This window comes from Galleria mellonella, unplaced genomic scaffold, assembly GCF_026898425.1.
Source record: "Galleria mellonella isolate WM207_F2 unplaced genomic scaffold, CSIRO_AGI_GalMel_v1 utg158, whole genome shotgun sequence".
NCBI classification, from domain to species: Eukaryota; Metazoa; Arthropoda; class Insecta; order Lepidoptera; family Pyralidae; genus Galleria; species Galleria mellonella.
Window position 1 is genome coordinate 2,154,888 of NW_026442003.1, and position 12,085 is coordinate 2,166,972.

General features: G+C 38.9%; 1 protein-coding gene across 1 annotated transcript; it reads right to left on the reverse strand.

Annotated features, from left to right (window-relative positions):
• Positions 1-221: 221 nt before the first annotated feature.
• Positions 222-11,692, reverse strand: LOC113522211 (uncharacterized). The gene is made up of 9 exons (XM_052892358.1): positions 11,581-11,692; positions 10,423-10,512; positions 9,307-9,345; positions 8,765-8,945; positions 7,215-7,382; positions 6,304-6,458; positions 5,358-5,499; positions 949-960; positions 222-244 (listed from the first exon to the last, which is right to left on the reverse strand). Exons 1-9 carry the CDS (start codon positions 11,647-11,649, stop codon positions 222-224), a joined length of 879 nt encoding a protein of 292 aa, XP_052748318.1. The 5' UTR covers positions 11,650-11,692.
• Between the last annotated feature and the right edge of the window lie 393 nt (positions 11,693-12,085).

Consider the following 12,085-nt stretch of genomic DNA (forward strand, 5'->3'; position numbering starts at 1 on the left):
TTCTCTGCTCTTTATTTTAGGGTAGACATTAGACAACTCTGATTTAGGGTGAGCACGGCACACTCGGGCTTTCTTCTAAATTCGCCCACTGGCCTTGTTCCTCTATACACATTTTGGCGTTAAAAATAGGCACAGTACTTTTGGAGAAGTGTGTCTTTATAGAAATAATTATGTGGAGAAGGAAACCATTATTTATTGATTACAAAACAATCAAATATTAACTAGATGTTCTTACCAGGCAATGCTGTAAGAAAATTGATGATAAATATGAATTCTCGAAATGCATTGAAGCAGTTGTGTTTGCATGACTGTGTTTCGGTTTGAAGGGTGGGATATGGCGTGAATTTACTGGGTACAGAGGAATAACACCTGAGTCCTCAGGAATGGCACCGCATGGGGGGTATCATGGGCGAAACAGTATACTCTGTTATGTCCATGGTACTGCACATGACTATCAAACAAACTGACGGTCCTCCCGATGGATACAGCGATAGTCGTTGATTCAGCGTAGGTACGGCCAATTTTGATTGTCTACAATCAGTAGCCTGTATCCATCTTTGGTTTTGTATGTCAGCGGATCTTTGACGAAGCCATATTCGAAGTTGCGAGAACGGAAGAGGAAGAAGTGGATACGGGCCTACCACCCTCGTTCCTGAGCCTCTTCTAGCCAGTTCGTCTGCGGCATCGTTACCATAAGATCCACTGTGCCCTCTTATCCACTGGAGGACAACTCGGTTATTGGAAGATATCCTATCCAGGTCCACCACTATTACTACCAGAAGTTCCACAACCTTCCATTATAGACATCAATCTCCTACTGCCATTATGCTAATGATCGACTGATGAGATTAATGGTTGTTTAACTTCTCCATCCACCACGTCATATGTTAATATACTGTATTAAAATATAGTAGTAAAAATATATATATATATATAAATGAAACTTACGCGCAACAATTTCTGTAATAAATATTATATTAATTAATATAATTATATTTAGTATTAACTATATGCAGGTAAAATTACCAGAGGCAGACTTTGTACAAAAGTCGATAGCTTGGGTACCTCTGTCCCATTCGTGTATCAACCGTGAAGCAGTTGTGTTTGCATGGCTGTGTTACGGTTTGAAGGGTGGGATATGGCAGTGAATTTACAGGGTACAGAGGAATAACACCTGAGTCCTCAGGAATGGCAACGCATGGGTGGTATCATGGGCGAAACAGTATACTCTGTCATGTCCATGGTACTGCTCGTGACTATCAAGCAAACTGACTGTTCAGTTGTTGGAAATTGGTAACAGTCTATAGAAAACTTTAAATTTTCATCGTTTTACGATCAACCCCTGTATTTTAATTGCGATTTTTATATCTCGCAATAAGTGGTAAAACAACGTTTACGGGGTCAGCTAGTAACAATACGTATTTGTATAAAATATAATCATATTGTCTAACTATAAAAAAAAAAAAACAACTTTTTAATTATTATAAAAATAGAACTGACGGAATTATGAGGTAACAAACTTAAAAAAAAAATACAACCATATTGAGAACGACCTTCTGTTTGTAGTGAGTTAAAAATGAGACAAATATTTAAACGTACCGTCATCTGTAAAAAAAAAAAACATTGTATGTACATTGAAATCAAATTATTTAAGAGATACAATTTGACACTTGATAATGTTCCAGACAAATTATCATATTGAAGACTAGGCAGCATGGTCACCGACCTTGGCCTGTTCCAGAATGGAACAAACGTACTAGAAAAAAAAATTTAAATGAACACATAGGTTTTTAGTATTTATTCTATTGAGACTTCGTTCACGTGACTGTACACACGTTTCCTGAACAAGATAAAATAAAGCTTGTAAACCTCTCCATTTCAAACAATACATATGTTGATATAATAATCACCGTTGTGCAGCGAAAAATCACTAACATTTATGGCGAATCCTTCTTTTTTTGCCCAATAAATACAATAATCTGCCCTGTTTTAAACAATATAAGCATTTTTTTTTTCAATTTTTGAAATTACAGAATGTTACTAAGTAGGTACTTGGGTACGGTGGTTACGGAGATAAGTGGGTACAGAGGAATAACACCCGAGTCCTCAGGAATGGCAACGCATAGGGGGTATCATGGGCGAAACAGTATACTCTGTTATGTCCATGGTACTGCTCATGTCTATAGGCGACGATTACCACTTTCCATCAGGTGGGCGGTCAGCTTGTTTGCCATTCTAAGTTGTATAAAAAAAAGCCACTACAACCTAACTGCGGTTGTCAACCCGTCTGCAAAGAGTAGCAACTATTTGCGGAACCCTCTACAAGGAAGGTGTACATACAGTAGTGATCACTTAACGCCTGATACGATGATGATGATGATGATGATGATAAACATAACAATTAAATTTTTATTTTTAAAATAACATACAATTCACATGAAAAGGTTTTGCTGGAAGAAATCTCTTATTAGAGATAAGCTCGCCTTTGTACATTATGTTTATAATGAATCGTGATTAACAGTATGTTTTGTGTACAATAAAGAAATAATAAAAAACAAAATTATTTTGACAAACTTACTTTCGTATTCTGTAAATAATACATTAAAATTATTATATATATATATATATATATATATATATATATATATATATATATATATATATATATATATATATATATATATATATATATATATATTGTAATCTTATTTTTATACTTAGAATATTTTGCATTTTGTTTGATTCTTTTTATGTATTTACCGTGTCTGAGTTGCGCCATCTACCTATCTCTCTGTACTTATCCATTATCGATTGCTTGGGTACCTCTGTCCCATTCGTGTTTCTACCGTGAAGCAATTGTGTTTGCATGGCTGTGTTTCGATTTGAAGGGTGGGATATGGCGTGTATTTACTGGGTACAGAGGAATAACACCTGAGTCCTCAGGAATGGCAACGCATGGGGGGTATCATGGGCGAAACAGTATACTCTGTTATTACCACGGTACTGTTCATGTCTATAGGCGACCGTTAACACTTACGATCAGGTGGGCCGTCAGCTTGTTTGCCATTCTAAATTGTATAAAAAAAAATTCTTTATGCCAGGTTTGTCTGTAAGAGATTGCTTTTAGCGATAAGGCCGACTTTTGTATATGCACATTCTATATAAATACTCCTTGTATACATCTCTACTGTGCGCAATAAAGAGTTTATTATTATTATTAAAATTACGTCACTATTACTTTATTAATAACAGTCATTCACCAGAGGGAGACTTTGTACAAAAGTCGTTTGCTTGGCCACCTCTGTCCCATTCGTGTTTCTACCGTGAAGCAGTTGTGTTTGCATGGCTGTGTTTCGATTTGAAGGGTGGGATATGGCAGTGAATTTACAGGGTACAGAGGACTAACACCTGAGTCCGCAGGAATGGCAACGCATGGGGGGTATCATGGGCGAAACAGTATACGAGTATATACAGACGCAAGCAGACGTAATATCTCTACAATAAAATTACAGTAAAAAGTCTTACCACTTGGACCTGTAACAAATAAAGTAATTAAATATATATATTTTATTGTTAGAGAGGCAAACATCGTTTTGCAAGTGTTCATAGGTGACGGTAGACGCTTTCCATCAGGTGGGCCGTCAGCTTGTTTGCCATTCTAAGTTGTATAAAAAACTAAATAATATAAAACAACGCAAGGGTATTATTACAAACCGGTTTTCTTTTAGACGTAATATAAAAAAAAGAAGATATAAAATACCTACTTTCAACTGAAATAATAAAATAAAAATTATTCGTATTTGAAGATTTAGGTATTAATCGCAGTTAAACATCAATTTATTTAAAAAAAAAATAAATAAATAAATATGCTCGCTACAGCAATCCCTAACGGGGTGGTCAGCGCCATCTGTCGCCTGTTACCGTTGTGGTGAACCTAACACTAGGCATGCCCATATCTCGCCGAGAGTTCTTTTTTAATGGATGACAATGGAGTGGTTACCCCGCCTGCCCTAACGGTATATGCTGGCGGGGCACTAGTGAAGGATTATAGGTGAGGATGAAGTAGATCAGTTAGCCCATCATGATGAAATTCAGCACGATGGTTTGCCAGCCATGGAACTGGTAGCCCGCATTACTAACAATCCTTTCCCCCCCGCTGAGTTGTTTTTTTGGTGGGTGAAAATGGTATGGTAACCCCTGCGCTAACGGGATACGCTGGTGGAGCACCAGTGAAGGGTGATAGATGAGAATGAAAACAGGCCAGTTAGCCCATCATGATGAATTCATCAGGAGTTAACCATGATAGTCGCTGAGAGTATTAGGATACAACGTGGCACGACGCGAGCCTACCGCCATCTAACGGTGTCTTTCGTCGGAGAGAGAAGAGATTGTAGGTAATGAGGATTAGTACTCCCATTGCTAGCAATATACCCTGACAGGTCGACCTCCTCGTGGTTCCCTCTGGAAACCACCATCATACAAATCAAACATCGATCAATCGATTGAACGTTACGATTTATCACTAATAACATTCAGAGAGTGCTCCAGTCATAATTAGAACAAAACGTAGTTAGCTTTATCATTCAGTTATATTGGGATAAATAATATATAATAAAAAAAAAAAAATTGGGATTTTGGTCTTACCATAGTCACCTGTAAATTAAATATCATATGATGATTTTTTTTTTATACACATTGGTGATTGGTCACTAAATAAATTTCAACATGAAATACTAGATGGCGTTAGAATCGAGACTTGTGGCCTTTGTTGATTATTTTCTAATTAAACATAATTTGAAGCAAAATTTCTAAATTGCTGAGTTGGTTTATTTATTATTTACCAATATAACAACAATGTATCATCATGGATGTATCATCAATCAATCGAGGAATGAGCGGCAGCGTTCCTCTTCAAACATCACCTAAGATTAACTGCGGCTATCAAACCGCCTGCCAAGCGTGGCAACTACTGTCAAAATACCCCAAGGGTAAACCTATCTTCAGCAGTGGACAGTTAACGTCTGATACGATGATGAGGTCGTTTTAAATTTAAATTTTAGATAGATAGATACCGTGAAGCAGTTGTGTTTGCATGGCTGTGTTTCGGTTTGAAGAGTGAAGGGTGAATTTACTAGGTACAGAGGAATAACACCTGAGTCCTCAACAATGGCAACGCACGGGGGTTATCATGGGTGAAACAGTATACTCTGTTATGTACATGGTACTGCTCATGTCTATAGACAACGGTTACCACTTTCCATCAATTTTTGTTTGCCATTCTAAGTTGTATAAAAAAAAGATAGATCTAGGGGAATGGTGGTCCGAAATCGGCCCAGTTGTCTGTAATATTTTACTACTTGAGGAGTACTTACGCCATAATTCGTTGGCCACTGTGGCCTGGTCTGGTGATGGTAGACTGTAGATGTACCCGATCTGACAAGGATTCCAGTGGTCACACACCTCATGATCTGGATCCAGTTCCGTCACATATTTATATGTCTGGAAAACAAGCAAGACACATTTTGAATATATTTGTAATGCCACTTCACGCCACGAGATGTCGCTACTAGTCAGCCAAGTCCCCCTGCCCACTGCCATACGCCAATCCATACCAGGTGGGACGCTAAAGCCAAGTTCAGTGAAATGTCAATTATGTAGCCAGTTTATAATGAGACGATGCTTTGTTTAATACAAAAATGCTATCACCATAACTGCTGTGGGATCCATTCTGTTATGTTCTAAAGAACGTAGCATATAGCCGTGTGACACCATTTTAGTGCTTATTTTTTATGCAACTTAGAATGGCAAATAAGCTGACGGCCCACCTGATGGAAAGTGGTAACCGTCGCCTATAGACATGAGCAGTACCATGGACATAACAGAGTATACTGTTTCGCCAATGATACCTCCCATGCGTTGCCATTCCTGAGGATTCAGGTGTTATTCCTCTGTACCCTGTAAATTCACTGCCATATCCCACCCTTCAAATCGAAACACAGCCATGCAAACACAACTGCTTTACGGTAGAAACACGAATGGGATAGAGGTGCGTTTTTTTTGTTAATTGTTATTTTTTGTTATTATGTGTGAAATTAAGCATTAAATAAATATTTCTTTCTTTCTATTTATTATTTTTGTAAATAGTACAAGAAAGTATAAAATAAATAAATAAAATAGGGTTGGTAACGCGCACGTGACATCCCTGGTGGTACAGGCGTCCACAAGCTACAGTAACTCCGTTTACTATCAGACAGGCTGTATGCTTGTTTGCCACCATAGTAGTATAAAAAAAAAAGTACTTACCCTGTCTGGATAGTAGCGGTAATGAACGACCACATCGTCAGTCTCTTCCAGAGCACATTTGCTGGTAGTGTAGTTCAGAGATGTTCTTTCCACCGGGGCGCATCCGATCACTGTGCTTCCGTTACGGGGCAGATCTGGACCTTCCACTTTGTGACCTGAAAACAACGAGCCGGAGGTAATTCATAGTCAAACAGAGTTCCAAAGGTCATATTTAAAAATTATTAAAGTCATCCAAAGCTCAAAGGTCATACAAGTCAGACAGACTTGTATGACCTTTGATGTTTTTTATATGTTATATGAGTTAGATCAAATTCAAAGACAAAAATAATCAAATTCAAAGACAAATATCAAATTAATCAAATTTCAAAAGGACAAAATCAAAATTGCTGAAAACTTTAACGGGGGTCATTCAAGTCATTATGGGTCTATAAGGTCATTCCCGTCATGTCAATCACGATTAATAGGTCATAATTAAAGAGCATTTAAGTCAGTCAAAATTCGAAAGTAAAATTTATAGAACACGCAAGTCAAAGTTCTGCCACAATCAAAGGTCATTCAAGTTGTGAGCTTTCGTCCCAAAATGACGACGGTAGCGATAAAGATTCTATCGATAGAAACGTTTATATTGGAAAATAATCTTAAATACGTCAATGAAGGGGGAAAGGGATTGTTAGTAATGGAGATTGAGAATCCCATTGCTAGCAATATACCCAACCAGGTCACCTCCTCGCGGCTCTCCCTGGAAACTGTCATAGTTAATTCCTGATGAATTCATCATGACGGGCTAACTGGCCTGTTTTCATTCTCATCTATCACCCTTCACTGGTGCTCCGCCAGCGTATACCGTTAGCGCAGGCGGGGTTACTATACTATTTTCACACATAAAAAAAAAATACCTCAATGATACTTACGGTTACAAAAGAAGTACTTATTCTCGGCCACATAAAGTTCCTTATCCTCTGCACTGAGGCAGGAGTCGTACATGACAGGCGTGGGTTCGATGTCTCCCTCGCACATTATCACGCCGGATCCGTCCGGCTCTTTCGGAGCCCGATTGGACGGACATCGGAACATTAAACCTGAATAAATATTATTTATATATTTATTTATACTTTATTGTGCACGCTAACAGTACACACTGATGGAGGGGAAGGGATTATTAGTAACGGGGAGGTTAGTCCCCATCAGGTCGACCTCCACGCGATTCCCCCTGGAAACAATTGTGAGTAATTTATCGTTGAATTCGTCACGATGGTTTAACTGACCTGCCTTTTCCTTCTCACCTATCATCTTTCACTGGTGCCCCGCGAGTGTATACCGATAGCGCGGGCGGGGTACCATCCCATTGTTATCCATTAAAAAAAAGTATATACTGATCGGGCGGGGGATTGTTAGTAACGTGGACTACCAGTCTTATTGCTAGCAATATATCCTGTCAGGTCGACCCCCACGAAATCCCCCTGGAAACTATCGTGCTGAATTCCAGGTATATTCATCGCGATGACCTTACTGACCTGCCTTTTCAGGGGGAAAGGGATTGTTAGTAATGGGGATTAGTAGTCCCATTGCTAGCAATATACCCTGTCAGGTCGATCTCCTCGTGTTGCCCCCTGGAAACCATCGCGATTGATTTACTGTTAGATTCATCACGGTGGGCTAACTGACCTGAACTTTCATCCTCACCTATCATCCCTCACTGGTCCCCGTTAGCGTATACTGTTACTGATACACAGCAGGAGAAAAAAAATGTACAAAGGTGAGTTTAATCTGTCGATTTTGAAAAACAATTGAACATTTTTCAATGTTTCTGGCGGAATATTAAAAAGGTGCTCAGGTTATGGAATAAGCTCCCTGTCGAGGTGTTCCCAACCTCAACAGACAGCTTTTTTTTTTATACCACTGAGGTGGCAAACAAGCATACGGCCCGCGTGGCGGGTAAGTGGTTACCGTAGCCTATGAACACCTGCAATACTAAAGGTATTACGCGTGCGTTGCCGACCCTGAAGAAACTTCTTTACCCCCCGTTTGAAGAACCCCATGCTGTCTTGGGAAAACCTCGGCAGGGAGCTCATTTCACAACCTGAGTGTTCGTGGGAGAAAACATTTCTGAAACCGCGCAGTACGCGACCATTGAGGCTGTAGGACATGAGGGTGAACTCCCTGTCGGTGACGAGCCGTACGATGGTAGAAAGTGGCTGTGGGCATCATATTGAACAATTCCTCTGAGCACAATCCGTTGTACAAGCGGTAGAACACGCAGAGTGAGGCAAAATCTCTCCTAAGACTTAAGGATTCGATACCGCTTGTAAGCCTGGGATCGTCGACAATTCTAAAGGCTCGTCGTTGCACTGTTCTTTTTGAAAATTCGCAGTTAATTACGACGTTGCGTTTGCATTGCTCTTTATGCACTGTCTAAATCGGTGTTTACTTTTTATGGAGCAAAATCTTTTAAAAAGCTTACCCTTCTTGATAATTAAAGGCGGTTTATTCCTGATCTCGGCGATGGTCACCCCCTTCTCTCCGTTTTGGATAGCAGTCATGATCCTTTTGTACAACGTTGTTCTTCTCTCTTGCTCCGCTATGATATAAGGCAGTAATTCGTCTGATAGAACATCCACCTTCTTCTTGGCTTCGGCGTTCATCTGAATATCGATTCATCATATGTTTCTACCGTGAAGCAATTGTGTTTGCGTGGCTGTTTTGGTTTAAAGGGTGGGATATAGCGTGAATTTACTGGGTACAGAGGAATAACACCTGAGTCCTCAGAAATGGCAACGCATGGGGGGTAATCATGGGCGAAACAGTATACTCAGTTATGCCCATGGTACTGCCCATGTCTATAGGCGACGGTTACCAGTTTCTACACGTGGGCCGTCATAGCCATGCAAGCAACGACTTCACGGTAGAAACACGAATGAGACAGAGGTGGCCAAGCAATCGACTTTTGTACAGTCTCGCTCTGGTATGCATGATATTTTAGTTTGAAAGTCGATTTCAACTCACCCGATCTGCGTCTTTGTTAAACTTGATTCCTGTGCCGTCCTGTAAAGAAAAAAACATAAATTTGAAATATATCTCATCATCATCATAGCAGCATATAGGCCTCCCCCATAGACTACCATAAATAACAATCCTTAGCGAAAGAACTAGGTGCCATTTCCTTCTAGTATTTGCCATTGGGAGGTTTTACCAGAAGCTGCAACCGCACCGCTGCCTACCTGAATCGCAGCTGGGCTTTGGTCATTTTTAAATGTAATACTGTTGCTTATCCCTTAATCATTAAATTATACATTAAGAAATACCAAGAATACTTACCTCACAATACTTGTCTAATATATAAAATTCTCACCAACCAAACTCCTTCGAAACGGCTTTACCAATTTTTATGAAATTTTGTGTGCATATCGGGTAGGTCTGAAAATCGACCAACATCTATTTTTCATACCCCTCAATGATAAGGGTGACCCAAAAAAAATATTTTTATTTTTTTGACAAATTTTTCCATTTTTATTTTATTATGATTTAGCATAGATAAATACATACAAATTCAAATTTTCACGCTTTTACGATAAATTTTCATGTATAATTCTCAAAATAGCGTATATGGTAAAACAACGTTTGCCGAGTCAGCTAGTATAAAAATATAAATCTAAAAAGGTAAATGTATAAATTTACCTGTTTAGATTTATATTTTTAATTTATATTTAATATATATTATATTTAATAAATTAAAAGAGGTCTGTCGCCAACATTATGTACTCCTAGACGTGTTTTTGCAAAGCATTACACGGATCCTACAGTGAGCATTAGACAGTTCTTCTATGGCTCAGATCACCCGGCTCTCCCGTTAAATATACCTACGTACAGAAGTTGCGAAAATGAAAGGTCCAAGGCGCTAAGGTCCAAGAATATGGGCACAAGAGTCACGCATTAGCAATGGGTCGCACTAAATTCAGCGGTCCTTTTTATCGTCGTAAAGAGGGGAGAGGGATTTTTTTTTATCTTTTTTATTTAGAGGCTTATTTATATATTTAAAGGATATGTCAGCCTAATCATAACCTAATTTTATAAAATACCTCACATACTTAGGGGAGAGGGGAATTTTTTAACTGAACTCACCACAGCCTGCCTTCTCACGATGTTAGCGAGGTACCGCCCTCGCCTGGTGGCCGGTAACAGCACGCTGCCAGCCATTACTTCGTCGCCGATCTGAGAGTATACAATTTTTAATAAATGAATGAATGATAACTTTTCTTTTTTATACAACTTAGAATGGCAAACAAGCTGACGGTCCACCTGATGGTAAGTGGTAACCGTCGCCTATAGACATGAGCAGTACCATGGACGTAACAGAGTATACTGTTTCGCCCATGATACCCCCCACGCGTTGCCATTCCTGAGGACTTAGGTGTTATTCCTCTGTGCTTTGTCTGCATTACTAACAATCCCTTCCCCCTCGTTTGTATATATTAGTATCTATATAATAGTGCACTTTTTACCCTTTTTTTTTCCTCAAGTCCTCTACTCAAAGGTCGTCTCGAAGAGGTTGCTTAGCGTTAAGGCCACCTTTTGTATCAATTACATTAAAAATTAACTGTATTTACTATTTTATAAATGATGTAAAATAAATAAATAAATATGTAGAAATGAAGTATTAAGTATGTATGTAAGTATGTAGTAGTTAAGTAGGTAGGTGTTATATTCATTTATAGTGTATGTATTTATGTAATATTTTATTATATATTTTAATATTTTATTTAACTGTATATTTGTTTATGTATTAATAGTTGTAGCGCTTCAGCTGCCCGCTAACGATATGCTTTCTCACTGTATCGGGTTGACTGGAAGAGATCTCTGTCAAAGATAAGTACACCCTTGCTCACAACATTTATAAATGCATTAACAATGTAATTTACAAGTGCAATAAAGAATATATATAGAAATAGATTCAGAGAAATGATAGTTTAGAATCGACCCCAAGATATAGTTTTTTTTTTTTTTTTTTGGGTGAAAATGGTATGGTAACCCCGCCTGCGCTAACGGGATACGCTGGCGGAGTACCAGTGAGGGGTGATAGATGAGAATGAAAACAGGTCAGTTAGCCCAACATGATGAATTCATAAGGAATTAACCATGATAGTTTCCAGGGGGAACCGCTAGGAGGTCGACCTGGTTGGGTATATTGCTAGCAATGGGATTCGCAGTCTCCATTACTAACAATCCCTCCCCCCCCCCGCCCCAAGATATAGTTGAAATTTTATTTAAAAAAAAAATTACCGGTGGATACCCGCATTTCACAAATAGTAAAACATTAAAAAATAAAACTAAACACACCACACGACGCATCTTTATAAAATGTTACGAAACAAAACTGCAGCCACTAATTGTATTTGCCATAAAAATAAATTGGAGACCAATTACGTTAACAAAGCAAGTTTTAATAGTGTTTTTAATAGCTCAGTATAGTAGTTTTACCAGAGAGAGACTTTGTACAAAAGTCGATTGCTTGGGTACCTCTGTCCCATTCGTGTTTCAACCGTGAAGCAGTTGTGTTTGCATGGCTGTGTTTCGGCGTGAATTTACAGGGTGCAGAGGAATAACACCTGAGTCCTCAGGAATGGCAACGCATGGGGGGGTATCATGGGCGAAACAGTATACTCTGTTATGTCCGTGGTACTGCTCATGTCTATAGGCGACGGTTACCACTTACCATCAGGTGGGCCGTCAGCTTGTTTGCCATTCTGAGTTGTATAAAAAAAAATAGAGTGTACCTTATATTTTA

Excerpts from the sequence above, each read along its gene's own strand:
- LOC113522211 (XM_052892358.1), bottom strand. The coding sequence starts at position 11,649 with ATGCGTCGTGTGGTGTGTTTAGTTTTATTTTTTAATGTTTTACTATTT. Across the intron at positions 7,383-8,764 it reads GCCTTTAATTATCAAGAAGG|GTTTAATGTTCCGATGTCCG; the intron begins GTAAGCTTTTTA and ends ATATTTATTCAG. Across the intron at positions 5,500-6,303 it reads ACCGCTACTATCCAGACAGG|ACATATAAATATGTGACGGA; the intron begins GTAAGTACTTTT and ends CTTGTTTTCCAG.